Source organism: Ovis aries, chromosome 11, assembly GCF_016772045.2.
Source record: "Ovis aries strain OAR_USU_Benz2616 breed Rambouillet chromosome 11, ARS-UI_Ramb_v3.0, whole genome shotgun sequence".
NCBI lineage: Eukaryota > Metazoa > Chordata > Mammalia > Artiodactyla > Bovidae > Ovis > Ovis aries.
This window is the reverse complement of record NC_056064.1, coordinates 11,018,358-11,045,604: the sequence shown is the minus strand read 5'-3', so window position 1 is coordinate 11,045,604 and position 27,247 is coordinate 11,018,358. Positions and strand designations below refer to the sequence as shown.

At 37.3% G+C, this 27,247-nt stretch overlaps 1 protein-coding gene across 1 annotated transcript in view; it reads right to left on the bottom strand.

Annotated features, from left to right (window-relative positions):
* Positions 1-27,247, bottom strand: part of BRIP1 (BRCA1 interacting helicase 1) — a 184,866-nt gene that overhangs the window by 54,196 nt on the left and 103,423 nt on the right. Inside the window, exons 15-16 of the mRNA XM_012185233.4 lie at positions 5,444-5,603; positions 4,358-4,479 (exon numbers count right to left, since the gene is read on the bottom strand). Of these exons, the coding sequence (XP_012040623.1) occupies positions 4,358-4,479; positions 5,444-5,603 (282 nt within the window). The remainder of the gene's footprint in view (positions 1-4,357; positions 4,480-5,443; positions 5,604-27,247) is intronic.

Genomic DNA, 27,247 nt, shown 5'->3' with positions numbered 1-27,247 from the left:
TCCTTAAGAATGATTACTTTAACTGGATTAAATTCTCCAATGGAAAGGCAGAGATTGGCAGAATGAATTAAAAAACATAATCCAATAATATGATGATACAAGAGATTCATTTTAGATATAAGGAAGATAGATCCATCTTATAATATATATATAAATTTACTCAAAATAGAGCAAGTATTTAAATTTAAGAGCTAAAACTGTGAAACTCTTTGAAAAAAACATAAGGGGCAAAGCTGCATGACCATGGATTTGGCAACAGCTTACTAAATATGATACTAAAAGCACAGGCAAAACCAGCAAAACATAATGTGGACTCTATTAAAATTCCAAACTTTTGTATTTTTTATAACCTAACTGACTCATTGCAAAAGACCCTGATCCTGGGAAAGATGGAAGGCAGGAGAAGAAGGGGACGACAGGATATCTTATATCCTGCCTGCAATGCAGGCAGATTCTTTACTATCTCAGCCACCAGGGAAGCCACCAGTTCAGTTCAGTTCAGTTCAGTCACTCAGTCGTGTCTGACTCTTTGAGACCCCATGAATTGCAGCAAGCCAGGCCTCCCTATCCACCATCAAATCCCAGAGTTCACTCAAACTCATGTCCATCGAGTCAGTGACGCCATCCAGCCATCTCATCCTCTGTCATCCCCTTCTCCTCCTGCCCTCAATTCCTCCCAGCATCAGAGTCTTTTCCAATGAGTCAACTCTTCACATGAGGTGGCCAAAGTACTGGAGTTTCAGCTTTAGCATCAGTCCTTCCAAAGAACACCCAGGGTTGATCTCCTTCAGAATGGACTGGTTGGATCTCCTTGCAGTCCAAGGGACTCGCAAGAGTCTTCTCCAACACCACAGTTCAAAAGCATCAATTCTTCAGCGCTCAGCTTTCTTCACAGTCCAACTCTCACATCCATACATGACCACAGGAAAAATCATAGCCTTGACTAGACGGACCTTTGTTGGCAAAGTAATGCAAAGTAATGTCTACTATCTAGGTTGGTCATAACTTTCCTTCCAAGGAGTAAGCATCTTATTTCATGGCTGCAGTCACCATGTGCAGTGATTTTGGAGGCCAAGAAGAGTCTGACACTGTTTCCACTGTTTCCCCATCTATTTCCCATGAAGTGATGGGACCAGATGCCATGATCTTCGTTTTCTGAATGTTGAGCTCTAAGCCAACTTTTTCACTCTCCTCTTCACTTTCATCAAGAGGCTTTTAGTTCCTCTTCACTTTCTGCCATAAAAGTGGTGTCATCTGCATATCTGACATTATTGATATTTCTCCCGGCAATCTTGATTCCAGCTTGTGCTTCTTCCAGCCCAGCGTTTCTCATGATGGACTCTGCATAGAAGTTAAATAAATAGGGTGACAATATACAGCCTTGACGGACTCCTTTTCCTATTTGGAACCAGTCTGTTGTTCCATGTCCAGCTCTAACTGTTGCTTCTTGGCCTGCATATAGGTTTGTCAAGAGGCAGGTCAGGTGGTCTGGTATTCCCATCTCTTTCAGAATTTTCCACAGTTTATTGTGACCCACACAGTCAAAGGCTTTGGGAAGCCATAAACATGCTTTAATTATTATTTTTTTTAAAGGCCAAGACTCCATCCACACGCCACTCCCCCAACCACTGTTGACTTAGGGCTTGGGCATGTGACATGCTTTAGGCAATGTGTTAGCTAATGTGACAGAGGCAGGTGTTTGATAATTGCTTAGACAGTCAAGCTTGCCTCCTGCACCTCTGCCACTGCAATGATAACATGTTTTGGCGGGTCTGTTGGTTCACAAAGGATGAGATACAATTACAGCAGAGCTGATCCAGTTGAACTCAACCTATGCTGGTCAAACCATAGCAAGGCAACTAAGCTCAGCTGAAATCATCTATTGCCCACCCCACCCTCATAGATATTGACCCACAGTGAATGACTGGTGTTTTGAGCCACTGAATTTTAGAATTGTTAGGAAGAACTGACCCAGAAATACGGCATCAAGAAATACACTTTCCCTTACAAGTCTTTCCAGTAAAGACTTTTCCTCTTCATCTGTCCCTTGATCCTGCAGCTTAGACTATTCTTGGGTCCACCTACTTGCCCCCTTTAGGAACCACTAGGGAAACTCCTTTAGAATAACCTTCCTCCTCCCTGTGCAGACCTCACTGAAGCTTCTGTGATTTTGCTGTTTTATATAACTAGAGCCACTGGATTTCAGATAAGCACAAATGACAAGCAGGACCATGACTGAGGAATGTCAGAGTATGTCACTGGTATCTTTTTTTGTTTTTAAATGACAGACTGAGATGTTGCCTGGGAAGAACTTATCCTGAGGAAAGAAAGCATTAAGAAGCCCAAGACTGGTGCAATAAAGAACACCCAGAATCACAGCTGTTGTGAGAGAGGATAGAGAAAATAGAAGGTAAATGTATTTTTTTTTATTCACAAGTAAACACTATTTAAAGGATTTTTTTCAAAGAATAACAAAATAAACAATTATATTCTCACTATATTTTCTTTCAGCTTGTTTTTTAGTAAAACAAACATTATAGGAAAAGCTAAACTCACTGGGGACAGGAACGTCCCTGATAACTAGTTAAGCTAGTTAGTAGTTAATATTAACTAGTTAATAGTCTCTGATAACTACCTCCAAAATCATTCCTTTCTCTTCTCATACATAATCACTATTATGAGTTTGACATGAATCCTTTCAGGGCTTGTTACTTTGTGAGTATGATATTTAATACAATGCAGTTATTAGGTATAAAGCTATCTCCTTTTCCAGCTCTCAAGGACTCATATATAGGTCCAAGAGTGAAAGATGATACAAGCAAAAGGTGAAAGTGCTAGTTTCGGGGGAAAAAATTTATATTTAAGACATGGGAAGAACGTGTGGTAGAAAGTGTGGGATTCTCTCTGCTTAAACAAAGCAGCATCTGTACAGTAATATAATACTGTAATTATACTCAAGATAAAATGTTAAGACATTCAAAAAAGACAGTACCACTACTAACAGCAGCGCCATCAACAGCACTTAGCTTCAGTGGAACGAGCATTCATGCCACTGAGGGTGAGCCCAACAGTTTTCTTGAGTAGAGTCTACTGTTTCATCATAGTACTAGTCAGAGGCAGACTTCACCATTTTAGAAAAGGAGCCCTAATGAACGGTCATCAAAACTCTGAGTACTAACACCTGTGGCTGGAGAAAGGCAACGGAAGCCAACAAAGTTTCTGAAGACTGAAAGGATTAAATATCCCTTGAGGACTTTCAGAAATATTGAGGAGGACCAGAGGTTAGGACAGTATAGGAGCTAACTTGAGAAATATTAACATTGTTAATACTATGTAATTCCAAATGTCTAGTAAAATATTAACAATGAAAAAGATAATTACCAAGGGAAAGAATTCTTGCTTTAATATGAGATTCTAACAGGTTGCATCCTGAAAGGGATACAGATTATACTCAATAGAGTCAGAAAATCTTAAGTCTTGGTCTCAGATTCCTAGCACCTTCAAATTCCTGTAGGAATAAAAGAAAATTCTTCCCAATAAAGATAATATCACCCTAGGATTCAAATTATTACTACTAATAATTTTCAAAAATTTTTAGTGAACAATCAGTGATAGTGAAACAAAACTCCTGTTTCTGGCCAAGGCAGAATAACTGTCTTAGGAATATTCCTCCCACTGTAAGTAACTGTAAATTGGACAAAATAAATAAAGCAACTGCTTTCAACGGGGCAGACACAGGGCAGCATAAGACTGTAATCTCAGAGACAAGGGAAATCCATTAGGTGAACTCCATGACTCTCAGTGCTCCTCTGGGTATAATTTTTCAACAACAGTGCAGAACACAGAAGTACAAGCAGAGTACGGTGGTCCTGCTGAGCCGAAGTGGAAGACAGCAGAACTTGCAGCAGCAAAAATCACAATCTGTAGGGCAAGACATGGCATTGGAGAGAAGATCGAGAAAGGGCCCTAGAATTCCCTGGGGGGGGTTCTCTGTCAGTCTGTGGCTCAGAGTTTGATAAAACACAGATTGTTGGGCTCTATCTCCAGAGTTTCTGATTCAGGAGGACTGGATGGAACCTGCAAATATGTATTTCTATTACTTGATACTGATGATGCTGATAACACAGGTGGTATTGATGCTCCTGATCCAGTCCTATACTTTGAAAATCATTCTTTTTGAGTAAAAGACAGTGCAGGTTAAAAATAAACCCATATCTACTAAACCTTTCTCACTCATTCTGAGTCACTAGAGCATTAACATAGAATGTCTGAGGATACAAGAAAAATGTATAGTTAACTTTACACAAAACAAACAACTTCCGTGATAAATACAACTTCTAAGGCTTTGATGGCCTACCTGAAGATCTTTCACATTTGGAAAAGGAATTCCTATTGTTACGACAGCACGGGCATTATCATCTGAGAAATCCAGACCCTCACTCACTTTACCACGACAAACTGCCACCAGGAGGGCTCCATCTTAAGCAACAGAAAATCAACATTTTTAAAAGCATAATCAAGATTCCCAGAAAATGTCTTATTCTTGTCATTTTGAAAAGATCTGATTATTAACTATAATATCAAATTTAAAAGACTCAAAATTAAAAACTACTATAAGATAAAGTTTTCAAAGTTCAATGTCTTCAAATAAAACAAAATTACATTTTGACACAACATGGTAGGACCAATTTATAAACTGTGTATCTCCCAGTTAAACTATACAGAAAAACTATGTCAGAGTAATAACCTGCATGTGAACTAAGCAATTGTGAATCAACTGTTTTATCTTTAAAATATTGAAATTGAGATCACTACCTTTACCAGCAGAATGTAAGTTATCAGAAGGATTTAAAGGACTCTGTATCATATTAGATCAATATCATACTGAAAAGTATTTAAAACATACACACACAGAATACTCTTGCATAATCTTAACATACAGGGATATTGACAATTATGTTATAGCATCTTTGTGATGTTGCACTGTTCATAAGTTATTATTATTAGCCCTTTCTGTGAAATGTTTTACAGGCATTTTCTAACTTTGAAATTTAGCCTTCAGTTATGTTAACCTTATGCAATTAAATATAAGCACAAAGTATATTTTTGCATAAAAATGTAACCTCCTTCCACTCGTAAGGAAGATATTAATGCATACTCTACCATCTTCTTTGATAAAACATTTTAGGTAGTGTAAGGAAGTTTATAGGCTAATACCTGAAGGTATCCCATTTCTTAAAACTGAACTGGCATCTTCAAGTGAAAGTACTCATAGGAGAACAATTCCAAACAGAAGAATTTCTTTAACTTAATTTTCTTTTCACTCAGGATTACAGAAATAATTTTTGAAAAAAAGGCAATACAAATATAATTATAACAGCACCAACTTCTCACTTTATGGTAAAAAAATTTTTCACTTGACTATCAAATAATTTCCAATTACCTTTTTCTCCTTTGTACTTGATTGCATCGTAGTACACCTGCAGTAATTCATCAAAATCAATTTTTTCTCCTCCCTGTGGTTCTACAATGACTGTCTTCACCAACTCCAGATTATGCCATAAACCAGTAGAGAGCCAACGTTCTTTTAACTTTTCTAATAACTGAAAAGGGGAAAGAAAACATTGAGTTACTTGTGTGTCCAACTGAACAAACTTACATTTATCTGTTTAAAGACAATCTGATTACAATGTGACTATGGCAAGAGTATTAACATTTCTGTGTTTTAGTCTAGAAAATGAGGAAAACAATTATACGTCATAGAGCTGTGACTGGGTAATTCATTAACCAATTTAGAAAGCTTTGAATGAGGCCCTGCACACAGTAAGAGCTTCATGGATGTTAGCTGCTATAGCTATTGTTACCATTATTATTACTTCTAACATTACTGCTGCTACTGCTGCTATGTCTATCATTGCTATCTTGGGGATTTCAGAATCAGGAAAAAAATTACTTCGAAGTTCATAAATTTTAAGTTATATCTAAATCTAAGGTAAAATTCTTAATATCCTTAATTAAATGAAGATTTTTAAAGATCATTTTACATAGTACATAGGCAGCCATGCTGCTTGAAAATTTGATCATCACTGATAAACTGAACTGAGTAAATATATAAACAGAACCTCAGGCAGCCAACAAGTACAAAACATAAAAGCACAAATGGAACATTTACAAAAACAACCGTGTGACAGATTACAAAAGGATTTTCAACAAGTGTCAAAGAATATCAGATTAACCACATATTCTAACAATAATACAAACTTAGATTAAGTCAATAACATAAAGTTACTGACAAAAAAACAAACATACAAGCTCAACACTAAAGATTATATTCTTAAAGAGCATATGGGTTATATGCCAATTATATTTCAATAAAGCTGCAAAAAGAAAATAAATAACAACAAAAGAGAACATACAGAGAAGAAATCAACAGAATTCATGACATCTTTAGATCTGAATGACTAAAAAACGCACCCACAATCCAAAACGTGGTATGGAATAAAGGTAATAAGAAAGCAGAAGTTAGTAAAGATAAGAATTGAAATAAATTTTTTTAAAAAGTGGTAGAGATTATTATGACTTAAGTTGAACTGTTTTATCTGTTTTATGCAAAGAGTTCTATGTAATATGGGCCAATTATTATAATATAGGCAGTGAGTGAAGTGAAGGTTCTCAGTCATGTCTAACTCTTTGTGACCCCATGGACTGTAGCCTATCAGGCTCCTCCATCCATGGGATTTTCCAGGCAAGAGTACTGGACTGGGTTGCCACTTCCTTCTCTAGGGGATCTTCCCAACCCAGGGATTGAACCCGGATCTCCCACATTGTAGGCAGATGCTTTACCGTCTGAGCTACCAGGGAAGTCACAATATAGACAAGCATCAAGAAATTACTTCAAACCCTCCAGAGAACAAAAACTAATTTTTATAAGATGATTTAATTCCTCAGAATTTTAACATATCTATTTTTGGAAATAATAATAAGACAACAAAACAAATTTTTTAAAAAATCACTGCTATGGTCTAAATGTCTGTATACCTCCAAAATCATATGTTGAAATCCTAACCTCTAAAGATAAAGGTATCTGGAAGTGGGGTCTTTAAAAGTGATTTGGTCATGAGCATGGAGCTTTCACAAATGGTATAGTGCTCTTATTTTTGAGATCTCACAGAGTTCCTTTGCCCCTTCTACCACGAGAGCATAGCAAGAGAGAACTGGCTCCCCACAGGAAGAGGGTCCTCACCCAACCATGCTGGCACCCTAATCTTGGACTTCCAGCCTCCAGGGCTATGAGAAATATGATTCCATTGTTCATAAGCTACCAGATCTGGAGTATTTTATTCCAACAACCAGAACACACTAAGAAAATCACTAATTGGTAAAACAATTCATTGCATATTATACATTGATCAGGGTATTCTGATCAGTAAGAATAAAAACTTCCCATAACAACATGTTAACAGGTAAAAATAACAGGGATATTAGTAATTTTAAAAACTTCTTCACTTTGGCTATTAGAATTCACTTTCTGAATATACACCTTCTGAATCAAAGTTTCTCACCATGCAAAGTCTTAGTCTCTTCCACTGCTGTAATTCAGTTAGAAGAGCATAAGATACCCCAAGGACGTAAAACCAGATGAAATGTATCACGAGTCTGCATAATTATTGATTCTTAATAGAATTAAATTCAGTGGTGCTATACTGTTTTCTGAAAACACAGATAATATTTAACCTCTGATTCATTGAATCCAAGAGAATAACAACTCCAGTGTTTTGAACATTCAAAATCTGGAGAAATACACAGCATTCTACTGACTGACTTCACTTTCACTTTACTTAAGGAAGACCATTAAGTTGATGATTCCAAAATATATTCCATTTTAATAGATTAACATCTTGTTATGAAGAAAAATCTCAGAAATAAAAAGGAAATTGGATCAAAGTAGAAATTTCCCTCCAAAATCCAGCAGGGATTTTTCCTCCATTATGCAGAACAGAATTCAGAATATCAAAGAGTTATACATGATTTAGAAATATTTGTTTACAAAAGCTTAGAAAAATTTCAAAGCAGGTATGATATATGCAATATTTCAAAATTTGCTACAGTGGATAACTATGAAACACATTCTACCCACTGATTTTGGATTCTAAGAACTTCAGAAATTTATGGACAATGAAAATGGCCATAAGTTTATAAATAAGTTGTGAATATCACAATTAAAAAGTACAACAAGTACTATCATTACTTCAGAAAACTTACATAACAAACTGTCACGTTACTGGGTCTTTAAAAAAATTATCTACGAAATAAAGCTGCTAAGCTTGTTGATATATCTAAAAGAACTTTTAAAGTTCTTTGATCCTATTAAAGTTTGAAAACTAAATTGTCAGGGTATAATACTGACATGTAAGATTATAATTTGGAGAACAGGAGAGTACAAAAAGGTAGATCTGAAAAACTACTGCTAATGCAAATTTTATAACTTGAACAAAATTTTCCCCTATGTATAAGTCATTCAAATTTGCTTTAAATAAAAAGAACTATTTGAAATAGCTAAGAAGTGATTAACCAAATATTTTTCAAGAAAAATTTCATGCAATCTAACATCTATTAGCCTTTCCAAAGTGCCACACTATCAATATTTACCACCAAGTCCAGCCACTGGATCTAATGGGCTTCCCTGGCAGCTCAGTGGGAAACAATCTGCCTGCCAATGCAGAAGACACAGGGGTGATCCCTGAATGGGAAGGATGCCCTCAAGGAGGAAATGGTAACCCACTCCAGTATTCTTGCCTGAAAATGTTCTAAAATTGGTGAACTTTGTAAACATAATAAAACTTATTGAAATATACACTTCAGGTGAGTAAACTGTAAGGTGTGCAAAGCATATCACAGTAAAGATATTTTATTAAAACAATGATAAATAGGATACTTCCAAACCACTAAAAGCACGAACAGAGGACAAAAAAAGCCACGTCAACAGAATAAGGTAAACAAGAGAGGAAAAGAGGTAAAAGAAAGCACAGAATAAGACGGTAGAAAATAAGTCCAAATATGGCAAAGAATCAAAGAAAACACAAATTTAATTCATTTATGAAAACTGAGACAATCAGTTGGTTTAGAAGAAGAGAGGGGAGAAGGGAAGTAGTGGGGAGAGGAAAAAGAAAATCAACTATATGTTGTTTATCAACAGAAATACTTAAATTAAACCACAAAGAAATCCTAAAAATGAAGACATGGAAAAAGATATCTGAGGTGTATATTTACCAAAAGAAATCAGCTGTATCACAGACATAAAAAAGTAGACTTCTAAATAAAAAGCTTTAAGAGAAACATAGATATACAATATATCCATATACATATAAAGTACATCCACCAAAAAGATACAGCACTCATGAATCTTTATGTACTTAAGACATAGTCTGACAATATGGAAAGGAAAACAACTAGCAAGAAACACAATGATAGACACTATAAACACTATAGTCCCTAAATATACAGACGACTTCAGCACATCTCTCTAAGATATCTACAGATGAATCAGACGAAATTAATATGAATATAGATTGAAACTTATAAGAATAATCAACTTTACCCTAACGTATGTAGGAAACTTGGTGCTGAAAGGAAAATAATAATTCTTTTCAATGTAAGACAATATACATAAATCCACAAAGGACATATTAATAAATTTAAAAAATCTGGAATCATATACAGATTCCCTGGAAACAGATATTAACAGAAGAGTCATTCATTTCAAAACAAAATAAATTTATCTACATAAAAATCTGAAAAAGCTTCCATAAAGTTCTAGGTTCAGGAGGAAAACAAAATGGAAAAAAATTACTTAGAAACAATGTAATTTTTCTAGGTCTCCAACCAGCTTGTCATTTTCTACAAAATGTCAATAGAAATGTGATTTAAACAGCAGAACATAAAAATAAATAAGACTAGAAAAGTCTTAAAAATATTTATTGGGAGTCTCCAGTGGTTAAGAATCTGCCTTCCATCCCTGGTCTGGGAACTAAGACCTCACATGTCACAGGGCAACTAAGTCTGTGTGCCACAACTTAAGACCCAGTGCAGCCAAAAGCATATACTAATGTGTGAACTGTGCTACAGAAATACAATAAGTATATAATAAGTAAGAAAAATAAATGAACTTCTGTCATGGATTTAAAAGAGCAAAATGGTGAAAATTATGTCCAATATCATATTTTTTAAAAACTCAAAAACAAAAAGCAAACCTAACATGCTGCTTAGGAATATATATGCACTGTGGAATACATATATATGTGGTGTGTATGTATGCATGTTAGTCACTCGGCCATGTCCGATTCTTTGTGATCCCAAGGAATGTAACCCACCAGGCTCCTCTGTCAAGAATACTGGAGTGGGTTAGCATTCCTTTCTCCAGGGGATCTTTCTGACCCAGGGATTGAACCTGGGTCTCCTGCATTGCAGGCAGATTCTTTACTGCCTGAGCCACCAGGGAAGCCCATATTGTGTGGTAAAAGCATTTTAAGAAAATTAAAATTGTAAACTTTAGGACAATTATTAACCCTGAGGGGAAGAACAAAGTGATGGGAATGTGAAGCAGCATCCAGTTAGCAGTAACATTTAGTTCTTTAGTGACAGTTTTGATATTTTCATTTTATTAATATGCTTTATAACTCATATATGTATTACACATGATCTTTTTTAGTGCTGAAGGTATATTTTATTTGTTTACTTTTAAATATTAATTAATTTGGCTTCACCAGGTTTTAGTTGCAACATGCAGGATCTTCGATCTTCATTGTGGCACGTGGGAGCTTTAGTTGGACCTGCAACTCTTAGTTGCACAGTGGGATCTAGTTCCCTGACCAAGGATGGAATCTGGGTCTTCAGCATTAGGAGTGTGCAGTCTTAGCCACTGGACCACCAGGGAAGTCCCACATGTGACCTTATGTAAGTATGAAATATGTATATCTTGTTAATGTTTTTATTAACATCAGGACAGTGGGGACAGAGGATTAAGAAAAGAAAACAACAGCAAAAATATTAATCCCTACAATGTGCCAGAAGCATCAGAAATCTAAGAATAAAGTGGAGAAAATTATAGAAAAAGTACTTTCCTTCATGGCATGTATAATGAGAGAGTATTACACATCTAAAGATGGATAATAAATATAGCCTGAAACTCCAAAATCTGTATGTATTTAAAGTCCTGACTGCCCTGCTACATGAATGTTTATATATTCAATGGCCTAATAAAATTCACCAGTTAGATATCTCAAGGCACCTGAAACATTTCATGAAAGATCAAATGTATACTATTCCAGTGTTTATTATCAACAAATGCTGTCATGATTCACCAGAATTTGGGGCAGAACTTAAGCCTTTGTCTCCCCTCGCTGCTAAGCATGGTGCAATTGGAAGAAAACTTTCAACTCCAAACTTCTCCCCAATAAGGGAGTTAAAACAAGACTGAATGTGCAGACTTTTAAGGGGTGCTGCCCAGGGGACTGGTTTCTGTCTTGCCTAAATCTATGCACTGTCAGGCTGGGGGTCACTAAGTACAAAGACAAAGGTTTAGAATAATCTGCACTCACCATAGTCTCTTCCCCTGGTTCAGTGCTTGACTACTGTGATAAAATCCCCACCTCCCAGTTTCTCTCTGAGAAGTTACTGAACCATATGTCCAATGTGCAGGCAGAGAGCTGCCAGAGAGACTACTTTCTGGGTCACATATCTCAGAGTACTGACAAGATCTAGTATGCTCTAGATGCCAAAGGGCCACTGAGAACAAAAGAGAGCTGAGTAGCTTGCTGCCACACTACAGGACTAGCAGAAAGAGGCCAATACAGCTTGTTGGCCTCTACCCTGGATGAGAGAAGAGACGAGTGGAGGATATACAACATTCCAAATTTTGTTGGGGGCTAGTTTGGAGGGACTAGTTTCTGTCTTGCTCACCTCAGAGAGCTGATGTGACCTGGTTTGCAGCAGCTTCAGAGAATCTGTAGTTTCACAGATAAAAAGAAAAAAAATCAGAGAGAACAAAAAAATTATGAGTTCTTGAAAAAAAAAAAAAGGAAACTGAAAAATCCTTCTCATCAGGAATCTACACACACAAGTTAAGAGAAGGAACATCCACAGAAAAGGTTTGAGAGGCCTCCAGAATCTACACGTAAATGAATTGGTGAAGATCTTTCCCTGTATAGAACCAGCCCATAAAAGCCTGGGAGAGGTGGCTATTGTTTTAAATGGGTAGATACAAACCCAAAGTAACATGGAACATGAAGAAACAGGAGGAAATGACCCAATCAAAGGAACAAAATAAATTCCAGAAAATCAACCATAAAGAATGGAGGTATATGAATTATATGATGAAGAATTTAGAGTAACCATCATAAAGATGCTCAACAAGCTCAGGGAAATGATACATGAATAAATTGAGAATTTCAAAAACAAAAAAACAAAAAATATAAAACAGAGCAAAACAGAAATTTTGGAGCTGAAGAATACAGTAACTGACATAAAAAGTTCACCAGAGGGATTCAACAGCAGACATAGTCAATCAAAATAAAGAATCAGTGAACTAAAACACAGGTCATTTAAATGATCTAGTCAGACAAATATAAAGAAAAGAGAATGAAATAGAGTCAAGAAAGCCTGGGGGACTTATAAGACACCCTCAAATAGACAAATATACACAGAAGGCAAAAAAAAAAAAAAAGAGAGAGAGAGAGAGAGAAAGGTACAAGTTTATGTAAAGAATTAGTAGCCAGAAACTTCTCATATCTGGTAGGGGAGAATGGATATCCAGGTTCAAGAAGCCAAGACACCAAAAAGTGTGAATCCAAAGAAGGTTACACTGAGATATATTATAAACAGATTGTCAAAAAATCAAAGCCAGACAGAATTTTGAAAGTAGCAAGAGCAAAACAAAAAGGGAATGGGATAATATATTCAAAGTGCTGAAAGAAAAAATTGGCCCTCAAAATGCAGAAAGAATGGGAAGAGAGGACGATAAGGGGAGGTGAGGGGGAGGAGGAGGAGGAGAGATAAACTTTCCCAGAATTACAAAAGTTGGGGGAGTTCATCACCATGAGATTCCTTACAAGAAATACTAAGGGGGAGTCCTTCAGTTGAAATAAAAAAGATGCTGGAAAATAAAACAAAGCCATAAAAAGTGGGCTTTAAGTAAAAAATTGTTAGAGACAAAGAATATCATATATCAAAAAGGCATCAATTCATGAAGATATAATTATAAACATACAAATATGTAAGAACAGAGCCCCAAAACACATAAAAAACAGAACAGATAGAAACAAATAGTTCTGCTATAATAGTAACAAACTTCAATATTCCAATGTCAATAATGAACAAAACAACCAGATAAAAATTCAACAAGGAAAAGTGAACTTGAAAAATTACCATAAACTAATGAGAGCTAACAGACATATACAGAAAACTCCATCTAACAAAGCAAAATACACATTTGTCTCAGTTGTGTGTAAAATATCCTCTAGGATAGATCACAGCTTAGGCCAAAATACAAAGCAAATTTCAAAAGGATTCAGTGTTTTTTCTGACTACAGTGAGATGGAAATAGAAATCAATAACAGAAGGAAAACTGAAAAATTCACACAAAAATGAAAATTAAACAATATACCTTCTAAAAATTCAAGTACAGTTGATTTACAACATTATGTTGTTTTCTTGTGTAGAGAATAGGGATTCGATATTTTTGTAGATTATATTCCTTTATGAGTTATTACAAGATAATTGCTACAATTCCCTGTGCTATACAATATAAACAACACACTTTTAAACAATCATTGGATAAAATCAGAAATTACAAGGAAAATTAGAAAATACCTTTGGACATATCAAAACAAAAATATAAATATATTATAACTTACAAGACAGTGAAACTGTGCTATGAAAGATACTTTAGCTGTAAATGCAAACATTAAAAAGACCTCAAATTAATACCTAACTGCATTTTACAGTAGAGCAAATTAAGCCAAAAGTTAGAAGAAAAAATTAAGATTAGAGCAGAAATAAATGAAATAGAGAACAGAAAAAAAATTGAGGAATGAACGTTGGTTCTTTGAAGATCAACAAAACTGAGAAATCTTTAGCAGTCTAGACTAAAAAAAAAAAAAATGACTCAAATTACTCAAATCACACAAGAAAGTGGAGACATTACCACCAACTTTATAGAAATAAAAAGGATCATAATACTATGAACAATTGTATGCTACCAAATTGAATAATAATCAGGACATAATGGACAAATTCCTATAAATACACAATCTCAAAAAACTGAATCATGAATAGAAAATCTGAGTTGACTTATAACAAGTAAGGAGTTTGAATGAGTAATCGAAAACCTTCCAACAAAGAAAATCCCTAGATCAGGTGGTTTCACTGATGAATTCCATCAAATATTAAAGAATTAATATCAATCCTTTTCACACTCTTCAAAGAGAATGAAAAAGAGAGAACATTTCCTGACCCAATCTAGAGGCCAGCCTTATTCTGATACAAAAGGCAAACAAAGACACTATAGGCAAAAAATAGACCAATATTTCTTAGACCAATATTCCTTACAAATATCGATGCAAAAACTTCAACCTACACTGTAAGACAAAGTTCAGCAACATACCAAAAGAATTATACCTTGTGATGTATTTTACATCATGTAAAATCATGATGTAAAATGATCATTTTTTTTCTTCATTCTATTAATGTGTATTATATTAATTGATTGTCACACGTTGAACAATGCTTGCATTCCAGGAGTAAATCCCAGTTTGTCATGGATATTAGATTGGAGATGATAGAAAGAGAGAAGAAGGCTCATAGACACCCCCTGATTAATCCAAATATTTAGTCCAGATTACCTGATTAGTCCAAATATAAACTGCAGTTACCTTTCACTCATTAAGGCAACAATGGAAAAGGGCCAAGACTGGGAGGAAAGATTACAAATAGATGCTCAGACTGACATATTGAGGAAGCAATGTGTGATGTTGTGATTTATAAAAAATATAAATACATATATATATTTGGATTTGTCCCTGTTCTTGGCACATAGCTTCTAAAACTCTTGGAATTTCCTAAGCAATAAGAACTATTAGGGGCATCCTTGGTTCTCAGTTTCTGAAATAGCTCCAGAGTCATACATAAAGGTTAGAAGATTTACTCATAGCAAGTCCCTTCACCCACACCTGACGTTTGGACAGTCCCCAGGCAACCTGAGTACAATGGCTGGTTGCCAGCAGAACTGCGATATTGTGATTTACAAGAAAAATACACATTTGGTCACTCAGATAACCTATATATATATGGGAATATATATATATATATATATATATATATATATATATATATTTGGTCTTCATCTACCATTCCTGGCTCAGCTCCCCAAATCCTTGGAATTTCCCAAGTGTTAAGAATGATAAAGATGTCTTGTGTTATGTTAATGAGGTTACTTTTGAAAAGTAGCCCAGGATGGGGTTAGTCATCTATGGAGCCCATCATTCAGTCCCACTCCCTCTGCCGTTGGGACCTTGTACTGCGTATTGCCCCATCTGGCTACTGACTGATACCCTTTCAGTTCAGTTCGGTCGCTCAGTCATGTCTCTTTGCAACCCCACGAATCGCAGCACGCCAGGCCTCCCTGTCCATCACCATCTCCCAGAGTTCACTCAGACTCACGTCCATTGAGTCTGTGATGCCATCCAGCCATCTCATCCTCTGTCGTCCCCTTCTCCTCCTGCCCTCAGTCCCTCCCAGCATTAGAGTCTTTTCCAATGAGTCAACTCTTCGCATGATGTACCCAAAGTACTGGAGCTTCAGCTTTAGCATCATTCCTTCCAAAAGAAATCCCAGGGTTGATCTCCTTCAGAATGGACTGGTTGGATCTCCTTGCAGTCCAAGGGACCCTCAAGAGTCTTCTCCAACACCACAGTTCAAACGCATCAACTCTTCGGCGCTCAGCCTTCTTCACAGTCCAACTCTCACATCCATACATGACCACAGGAAAAACCATAGCCTTGACTAGACGGACCTTAGTCAGCAAAGTAATGTCTCTGCTTTTGAATATACTATCTAGGTTGGTCATAACTTTTCTTCCAAGGAGTAAGCGTCTTTGAAAGGATTATCATTTTAACAGTATGAAAAGGCAAAATGATATCCTTTAATATCCTTTTATAATAAATTGGTAATCCAGTGAGTAAACGGGTTTTCCTGAATTCTGTGGGCTGCTCTGCTGCTGCTGTTGCTAAGTCACTTCAGTTGTGTCCAACTCTGTGTGACCCCAAAGACAGCAGCCCACCAGGCTCCCCTGTCCCTGGGATTCTCCAGGCAAGAACACTGGAGTGGGTTGCCATTTCCTTCTCCAATGCATGAAAGTGAAAAGTGAAAGTGAAGTCGCTCAGTCATGTCCGACTCCTAGCGACACCATGGACTGCAGCCCACCAGGACCCTCCGTCCATGGGATTTTCCAGGCAAGAGTACTGGAATGGGTTGCCATTGCCTTCTCTCTAGCAACTTATTAACCCAAAAGAGTGGGTAGTGGGAACCTCTGATTTACAGCCCGTCTGTGAAAAGTATAGGTAGAAACCTGGGCGTGTGACTAGTGAAGGATGTGGAGGGTGGTCTTGTGGTTCTGAGCCCTTTATCTGTGGAGTCTGATTCTATCTCTGGGTGTACAGTGTCAGAACTGAATTGAATTCAATCTTGATTCCAGCTTTTGCTTCTTCCAGCCCAGCGTTTCACATGATGTACCCTGCATAGAAGTTAAATAAGCAGAGTGAGAATATACAGCCTTGACATACTCCTTTTCCTATTTGGAACCAGTCTGTTGTTCCATGTCCAGTTCTAACTGTTGCTTCCTGACCTGCATATAGGTTTTTCAAGAGGCAGGTCAGATGGTCTGGTGTTCCCATCTCTTTCAGAATTTTCCACAGTTTATTGTGACCCACACAGTCAAAGGCTTTGGCATAGTCAATAAAGCAGAAATAGATGTTTTTATGGAACTCTATATGCAGAGTACATCATGAGAAACACTGGGCTGGATGAAGCACAAGCTGGAATCAAAAGATTGCCAGGAGAAATATCAATAACCTCAGATATGCAGATGACACCACCCGTATGGCAGAAAGTGAAGAAGAACTAAAGAGCCTCTTGATGAAAGTCAAAGAGGAGAGTGAAAAAGTTGGCTTAAAGCTCAACATTCAGAAAACTAAGATCATGGCATCTGGTCCCATCACTTCATGGGACATAGATGGGGAAACAGTGGCTGACTTTATTTTTTTGGACTCCAAAATCACTGTAGATGGTGACTGCAGCCGTGAAATTAAAAGATGCTTACTCCTTGGAAGGAAAGCTATGATGAACCTAGACAGCATATTAAAAAGCAGAGACATTACTTTGCCAACAAAGATCCATCTAGTCAAGGCTATGGTTTTTCCAGTGGTCACGTATGGATGTAAGAGTTGGACTGTGAAGAAAGCTGAGCGCCGAAGAATTGATGCTTTTGAACTGTGGTGTTGAAGAAGAGTCTTGAGAGTCCCTTTTACTGCAAGAAGATCCAATCAGTCCATCCCAAATGAGATCAGTCCTGAGTGTTTCCTGGAAGGACTGATGCTGAAGCTGAAACTCCAATACTTTGGCCACCTGATGCGAAGACCTGGCTTATTTGAAAAGACCCTGATGCTGAGAAAGATTGAAGGTGGGAAGAGAAGGGGACGACAGAGGATGAGATGGTTGGCTGGCATCACCGACTCAAATGACATGAGTTTGGGTAAACTCCGGGAGTCGATGATGGACAGGGAGGCCTGGTATGCTGCAGTCCATGGGGTCGCAAAGAGTCAGACCCAACCGAGTGCCTGAACTGAACTGAACTGAAATGTAAGTCAATGTTTCTCTGAGTTCTGTGAACCACTCTAGTGAATTGATCAAACTTGAGAAGGGAGCTGTGGGCATCTTCAATTTATAGTTGGTCAGTCAGACACACAGATAACCTGGACATGAGATTGCTATCTGAAGTGGGAACCGTCTTGTGGGATGGAGCCCTTAACCTCTGGTATCTGATGCTCTGTTCTTGACAGATACTGTAATAACTGAGTTAAGCTGTAGGACCCTCAGCTGGCATCACACAATTGTTTAATAATGCATGGAAACCCATATATCAGGTGTCAGAAGTGAAGCTGTGTTGTAGTAGATTATTAATCACAGAGGAGACACAGAAGAGGTTTTTTTTTTCTCTTGAGTGTGGTACTTACAGGAAAGTCAGAACTGAACTATAAATTGGGAAACTAGGACAAACAGACATAACAAGAAGAATGAATACAGATGAGACTGATCAGCAGCAGAGGACAAATAAAGAAAAGAGTGCAGCAAGATAGTCTTACCCCTCTCTATCATACTGCACATCCAATCCATCAGTAATTCCTACCACCACTGCTTTCAAATATTGTCTAGACTCCAAACACTGCCACCATAGTGGTCCATGTCACTACCATCTCTCACATGAGTTATTAGCGCTGACTCTTATACAGTCACCATGCTTCTTATGCTCTCTAGAGTCTGCTTCCGGACAGCAGCCAGCACAATCCTTTTACAATTAAGTCTAAAGCCTCCAATGGCTTCCTACCATATCAGAATAAAATCCAATCCCTACTGTGGCTTGATTTTACCACAGCTACTTCTCTGGCCTGAGATTCACCTGAGAGGTGACACCTCTTACCTCTCTCCTACTCTGCTTCAACCAGGGTAGTCTTCCTGTTGATCAAACAAGGCAAAGAATCTGCTTGTAATGCAGGAGACCTGGGTTTGACTCCTGGGTTAGGAAGATCCCAGAAGGAAAAGGGGAGAAAGAAACAGCAACCCATTCCAGTATTTTGCCTGGAAAATTTCACGGACAGAGGAGACTGGCAGGCTAGTGGGGTTGCAAATAGTTGGACATGACTGTGTAATGAACACACACACACACACACACACACACACACACACACACACACACACACACACACACACACACACACACACAGAGTCTTCTTATTGATCAAACAAAACAGTACTCTTCTTCCACAAAGTTCCTTCTGTCTGAATATTCTTCCCCCATATCAGAATAGTTTGCTTCCCCACTTCTTTTAGGCCTTTACTCAAAGTCACCTTCTCTGACAGGCCTTGCAGAACTATCCAACTAAAATTCTAAAAGTGGGGAGGGAGGTGGGAGGGGGGTTCATGTTTGGGAACACATGTAAGAATTAAAGATTTTAAAATTTAAAAAATAAAAAACTTAAAAAAAAAAATAATAAATAAATAATAAAATAAAATTATAAAAGTACCTGTATCCACTCCCTTAGGAATTTCATTTCCCTCTTCTTTGCCTTATTATTTTGCTACACAGAGCTTACCATTATCTGTCTGTACTAGTCCACTCAGTGAAAGTGAACTGTTAATCACTCAGTTGTGTCCGACTCTTTGAAACACTACGGACTGTGGCCCACCAGGCTCCTCTGTCCATGGAATTCTCCAGGCAAGAATACTCATGTGGGCAGCCATTCCCTTCTCCAGGGGATCTTCCCAATCAAGGGATCCCAAACCTGGGTCTGCCTCATTGCAGGCAGATTCTTCACCATCTGAGCCACCAGGGAAGCCCTTAGTCTACCCAGGCTACCATTAAAACAAACAAAAAACTCCAGTCATTTCATAATAAATATACATATCAAATCATCATACTGTATACCTTAAACATATATATATTCAATAATACTTCAATAAAGCTGGAGAAAATATACCACAGATGGGGTAACTTAAATAGAAATTTATTTTTTACAGTTCTTGACACTGGGAGGTTGAAGATCAAGGTGCTGGCTGCTTCATTTCCTGGTGAGATTCTCTTCCAGGCTTGCAGATGGCCACCTTACTGAATCCTTACACACTTTTTCCTCTTTGCTCATGCTGTGGGGGAAACAGCAAGATTTCCAGTATCTCTTCTAGTACAGACACTAATGCTATCAGATCAGGTTCTTATCCTTATGATTGCATTTAACCTTAATTACTTTCTGTGAGTCTTCATTTCTAAACACAGCCACACTGAGAGGTCAAGGTTTCAACATATGAATTTGAGCACAGAGAAGGTATAAACATTTGGTCCATGGCATCATCTAATACATAAGAATCTTTCCATATATCTGGTTTATTTTCTGTCTCTTACCCCTGGAATGATTTTTGTTTGTCTTGCTCACTGCTAACTGTCCAGTACCTAGAAAGTGGGCAATACGTATTTGTTGAATGAATTTAACAAATGAATAGAAAAGGAAGGTTCAAAAAATATGGAAGATCAGAGAAGGTAGTAAAGGAGGAGGAAAAAAAAACTCCCTATAAAGTCAGCTGTGAAAGTCCTTGATAAGAGTATTCATGTGATCTGTAACATATCAATAAAGATGAAGCAGAAAGGATTACATGATTAAAAGACATGAACTGAGAAACTAGAGTTTTCTGTTGGCGAGTTTCTCTTTTTCCTTTCCTTTCTTTTTTCCCTTCCTTCCAAAAAAAGATGGAGAGGTTATGGTTTAGAAAAAGCAATGGAAAATAAATAGGATACCAATCCTGAGGCACTACGGAGAAAAAAAGCAATCACAACGTGAAAGGACTGACAAGAAAATGACATGTCCTCTGTGTATATCCAGATTCTAGTTCAGGTAAGGAGGTACCAGGAACACTGTAAAAAAGGGATCAGGGGATTTGGTGACTATGAGACAATATTTCCACAGAACACAATGTGTTTATTGTAAACCTCTTCCATGAAGATTCTTTTTTTTTTTTTTTAAAGTACTTTAAAAGCCAGAATTCTTTTCAGGATAATACAGGGGCTATATGCAAATCTAGAGTGTAGAACATACTGATTACTTGGAGAAAATGGTCTGTGGCAAATTTTTGGTTTTAAGTTAAAAAAAAATAGGTCTATAGTTTTTCCATTCTCATTACAGGTGACACTCAAATAGCTATATATACATCTTAATTACTTGCCCCTTGCCAGAAAATTCATATAGAACTATATACCCACTACCCTCAACTTTTAAAATTTTCTTAAGTATCCCAACAAAACACCTAAAAATCAAGAAACCTGGAGTAAAGTACACTGACACAGAATCATCTCTCAGGTTTTGACATACATATGTAAATATGAAGAATCTGTTACAAAATAGTCTACTTAGCTCATAAAGAGCAAATGCTATTCACATACAGAGAGTCTAGTCTATGTACAGTGATACAGATGATTTAATCTCCTCACTGACATTCACATCACTTAGATTTGATAAGTTCAGAAAAACTCTTTTTGTGTAGGACCTTACAAATTAAAAGACATTTTTGAATGTTTATGCCTTATCTGGATATTGTCATTTTATTTTTTCAAACTTTTTAAAACCAGTATCTCACTAGGGAGGCAGTAAGTTAGAATGCAACATAGTGGGGAAATCCTGCATTTGCTCAATGTCTATAGCTTTTACACAGTTCCAGATGTTCAGTACATTAATAATGCACTAACTCAAAGCCTCTTTTTGAAACTTTAGAAAGTGTAAATTGCATTAAGACCTCCTTGCCCTCATTAATGGTATTGTTACAATCCTGGTCCTCTGGAAAATGTTTTTTGGCATGTGTTTAACTTTATAATATTGCCATTTACTCACTTTAATAGCCAGTACTCAAGCCTTAATGCTTTTAATAGGCCTGCCTAAACAGACTACCATCTTTTGTAATCTTTTTCACATAATTTATTTCTTAGGTAAAAGCTGTCATATCTTTCCATCTGAAGATGATTTGTCACATTCATTTCACGGGGTACTAATATTTAAGAAATACCTACTTTCTTTGGTTCAGTTGATACGTACTGATAGTTGGCTATGTTAAGAATAATACACACTTCCTTGAAAATAGAAATAAAAATGAGAAATCAGTAGTAGTATATTTTTATAACATTTTAAATTGAAGGAGAAAAAGGCATATCCTTAATTCTTGCTGCATCCAAATATAAAATATGAGAAAGCCAAAAATATTCATTTCTATTGAAACAACTTCCTATACTCTAGCTATTTAGTGTTATCTCAAGAGGCTGGGTTAGAGTTCAGGATCAAACTATCAGTGAATATGCATGCAGTCAGTAATTCAGTGCAGTTCAGTTCAGTTCAGTCGCTCAGTCATGTCCGACTCTTTGCGACCCCATGAATCGCAGCACGCCAGGCCTCCCTGTCCATCACCAACTCCCGGACTTCACTCTGACTCACGTCCATCGAGTCGGTGATGCCATCCAGCCATCCCATCCTCTGTCGTCCCCTTCTCCTCCTGCCCCCAATCTCTCCCAGCATCAGAGTCTTTTCCAATGAGTCAACTCTTTGCATGAGGTGGCCAAAGTACTGGAGTTTCAGCTTTAGCATCATTCCTTCCAAAGAAAACCCAGGGCTGATCTCCTTCAGAATGGACTCATTGGATCTCCTTGCAGTCCAAGGGACCCTCAAGAGTCTTCTCCAACACCACAGTTCAAAAGCATCAGTTCTTCGGTGCTCAGCTTTCTTCACATTAGGAAGAATAATAGGGAGGAACACTGTCCTGAAGTGAAAGGAACATCGCTTGTAGTTGTTGGCTATCTACATGGAAATGAAAGTTCCTATAGTCTCAGACAAGGAGTATTCTTTCTCACAAATTTATTAAAAGAATGAAGACTACGAAAATGTCAGAGCTGCAGTAATTACTGCAACTGATATACTTATTTACAGCCATTTATTGATATATTTTAATAAAAATCCACAATACTTACAGTGAAACATTTTTCAAAGAAAACAATGAGAAATAACATATATTTCTTCACCTACTTTGCTGAAATTTCTTGAAAAGAAAATAATAAGAACTCAATTGATATTTAAGCACAAAACATATCTTAACTCTTTAAAATATGAATTCCAAATTTCTGCTGACTGATCAATATAATTGGTTCATTAATGTCTGAAGTAACCATTTGGTTAAAAAGTATGCATTTAACCAATTTTGCTACTTTAGAGTCAAGAAGTACTGGCTTAGTAAATGCTGGCTGAAACCAGAATAAATAAATTCACTTATTCGTTTCATTTCTTACCTGAGTAGACTGATTATAGTTTAAAAAAAGGGGGGGCTCATTTTCTATCCCTCTGTTAAAAGACAAATAATTAAAGTAAACTGAACAAGGTCAGTGCATCTGTACTATTAGAATCTAAGGTATAATTTAGACTGAGAAAAGAAAATTAATAAGAAGCAACCCCTGCAATGTTTCCTAAAAGCTACTACTTTCAGGTATTGCCAACCTGAATCTACTATAAAGCTGTTACTATAAAACTTGAAGGCGAAATGCTTTGGGAAAAATACCACTTCACAGTCTAGTGGAGAAGACCTAAATGAAAAATGCATAAAATACAATGTGTAAGTGCTATTATAGATGTATATGGTTAGCCAGAGGAAAGAGTGACTAACTTTGCCTCAGGGTTAAGGATGGTTTAATAGAGTAAACCTTTGAGCTGGATGGAGAGTATAAAGTCTCTGGATAATAGAAGAGTCAGAGAGTGGATTTCAAGCAGACACAACACCATGAACACTACTGCTGCATAACAAATTATCTGCAAATCCAGTGACTTAAAATAAGACTCACTTTTTCAAGTAATTTTTAAAATTGTGGTAAAATACACATAACTTAAAATTTACCATCTTAATCATTTTTAAGTGTATAGGTCATAGTGTGAAGTATATTCACATTATTGTACAACCAATCTCCAAAACTCTATTGATCTTGCAAAACTGAAACTATATCCATTAAACAGCTCACTCCCTCCTTCCCCGAGCCCCTGACAGCTTCCCCTCTACTTTCTGTCTCTATGAATTTGACTAGATCTCTCACACAAATGGAATCATACATTGCTTGTCTTTTTCTGATTGGCTCATTTCACTTAGCATAATAACCTCCAGGTTCATCCAGGCTGCAGCATAAAAACAATACCCATTTTATTACCTCAGTTTCTGGAGATCTGAAGTCCAGGCATAACAAAACAGACCGCGTTCTCTGTTCAGGGTCTAAAGTGGGTAAGTTGTTTCCCAGGGCTGCAGTTGTCATCTGGGACTTCAGGTTCTCTTCCAAGGTCCCTGGTTATTGACAAAACTTACTTCCTATTGGCTGTAGGACAACTGCTCCCATTTTTATGCTAGTCATTAGTCAGGACTGCTCTCAGTTCAGAGGCCACCTGCAATTCCTTGCTATATGCCCCACCCTCCCACCAGTCAGTTTAACACGGATGTGACTTTCCTCCAGTCTAGCCAGATATCACATACCTCTGACTTTCTCTTCTGCAACCAGCTTCAGAAAAGTCTCTGCTTTTAAAGGGTTCAAGTGATTATGTAAAGCTGAGTGCCAAAGAATTGATGCTTTTGAACTATGGTGTTGGAGAAGACTCTTGAGAGTCCCTTGGACTGCAAGGAGATCAACCCTGAAGGAAATCAGTCCTGAATATTCATTGGAAGAACTGATGTTAAAGCTGAAACTCCAATACTTTGGCCACCTGATGTGAAGAACTGACTCATTAGAAAAGACCCTGATGCTGGGAAAGATTGAAGGTGGGAAGAGAAGGGGATGACACAGGACGAGATGGTTGGATAGCATCACTAACTCGATGGACATGAGTTTGAGTAAGTTCCAGAAGTTGGTGATGGACAGGGAAGCCTGGTGTGCTGCAGTCCATGGGGCAGCAAAGAGTCAGACACGACTGAGCAACTGAACTGACTGACTGATTTTAAAGTCAACTCACTGGAAAAGACTCTGATGCTGGGAGGGATTGGGGGCAGGAGGAAAAGGGGACAACAGAGGATGAGATGGCTGGATGGCATCACCAACTCGCTGGATGTGAGTCTGAGTGAACTCCGGGGTGTTGGTGATGGACAGGGAAGCCTGGCATGCTGCGACTCATGGGGTCGCAAAGAGTTGGACATGGCTGAGCGACTGACCTGAACTGAACTGCAATATCCCTTCACTGTACCTAATTAGCATTTGACCGAACAAATGAGGGAAGGCATGTATATACCAGGGGCCAGGAATTGTGGGGGCCATCTTAGAACTCTCCCTACCACTTTTATGCAAGTATGAAAATATATGGCAGCTCAAAGCACTCATAGTAATACAATATGCCTTTAAAAAGGGGTATATATAGGATGGGTGCTGCTGGCATAAGGCTGAAAAATAACCAAGGCTTCCAGAAAATGCAAAGGATTTGAAGCTTTATCTTTCAGAAAACTGGGAATTACTAAAGGTTTTTAACTCTTGGTATATCATTAGGGTCCAATATATCCATTTTCCATTTTTTAACATTTCTAACTATTTATAAAGATATTCCATCACTTTTTCTTACTACACTCCCCCCCCCAAAAAAAAGCCAAGAGAAAATGTACTTTATTAAAATAGGGTAAAACCTATTATATATTGTAATCACCATAAGGGTTAACTGAACTCTTCTATAATTCTAAGAAATATTACGGGATCTCACTGACATTACTTCTCCTACATCTTGAAACATTCAGTGGTTTTAATATCCTACAAATAATTCCATCATTATCCATCATTACTCATCACATTATTCCTAATAATTCAAAAAAATTTAAAATAATAAGAAAGAGAAGAATGATGGAACAACCTAGGAGGATGCAATAATGGGCTGCCGTTCTTTTTTCTCATAGTATTGCTCAAAGTACTGCATCATCTTCCCAGAAATTAGAAAACTGAGGACACCAAATACTTTCATTTATGACCAAAATAGCAAAGAAAAGGAAATGAACAGAGAAAGATATATCATAATATTAGATGAATAAGAAGACAAAAGTCTGAGGAACATTCCAATTCTAGTGACAATGGTGAAATTGGATGGTGTAAGTGAAATCTCAGACTATAAATCATCAGATAACAATATACTGCACAAAACTGATCAAATTCAAGAACTGATATGTGATCAAACATGTCTAAAGACAAGACACAATGGTAGTCTCATTCAGTTAATTATTCAGCAGGAAGGACTTCATCACACAATATTTTGTGACAGCAACACTGACCGTCTCTTCCCACTTGCTGCAAAAAAGGCATGCAACATTAGTGTCTGATTTTTTTATATCAGTACACCAAAATTTACTTGTTACAAAGAGGTGTTGTTATGTCTAACCTCTTTTTAAAGTTTAAAATTTAATAATGTTGATTTTTAAACTATTACTTTATTCTTAATTCTATAAATCATTCCCATGACTTATAAAAAAGAAAAATAACAAATGGTTATGGCTATTTTCACTGGTTTACTGAGGGTTAAACAGGAGAGCGACATGATCAATAAGGAGGAAAAACTGGTGGAGGGAAGACTGAACGGAGAAAGATCAGTTAAGAATAAGGCTTCCCTGGTGGCTCAGTGGTAAAGAATCTGTCTGCCAACGTAGAAGATACAGGCTCCATTCCTGGTCCAAGAAAACCCCACATGCTGCGGAGCAACTAAGCTCACGCTCAGCTCTTGAGCCTTGCTCTAGAGCCCAGGAGCCGCAGCTCCTGAAGCCTGCATGTCCTAGAGGCTGTGCTCCACAGCAAGGGAAGCCACGTGATGGGAAGCCTACACACCACAACTAGAGAAAAGCCTGCACAGCAACAAAGACTCAGCACAGCCACAAAGAAAAACAAATTATTTTTTTTTAAAAAAGAATAATTTAAAGATGAGGACCAAACCAAAGTTAATAGAAGAAGTAGCATTAAATAAATAGATGAGAAAACAAGCCACAGATGGGGAGAAAATATAATTCTGGGCAAAAGTCACATCTGACCAAGAACAACCAACTCAATGGGCATGAGTTTAAGCAAACTCTGGGAGATGGTGAAGGACAGGAAACCTGGCATGCCACAGTCCATGGGATTGCACAGAGTCAGACACGACTGTACTACTGAACAGCAATAACAATGCAAAATATACAAAAAACTTCTAAAATTCAACAATAAGAAAACGACCTGATTGATAGACGAGCCAAAGATCTGAACAGTCACCACACTAAAGAAAATATACTGATGGTCAATAAGCATATGAAAAGACATTCCACATTTTAGGTCAGCAGGAAACTGCAAGTCAAAACAACAAGAGAGCACAACACACTTATTAGAATGACCAAAATCTAAACCAATGACAAGACCGAAGTATCTGGTGGG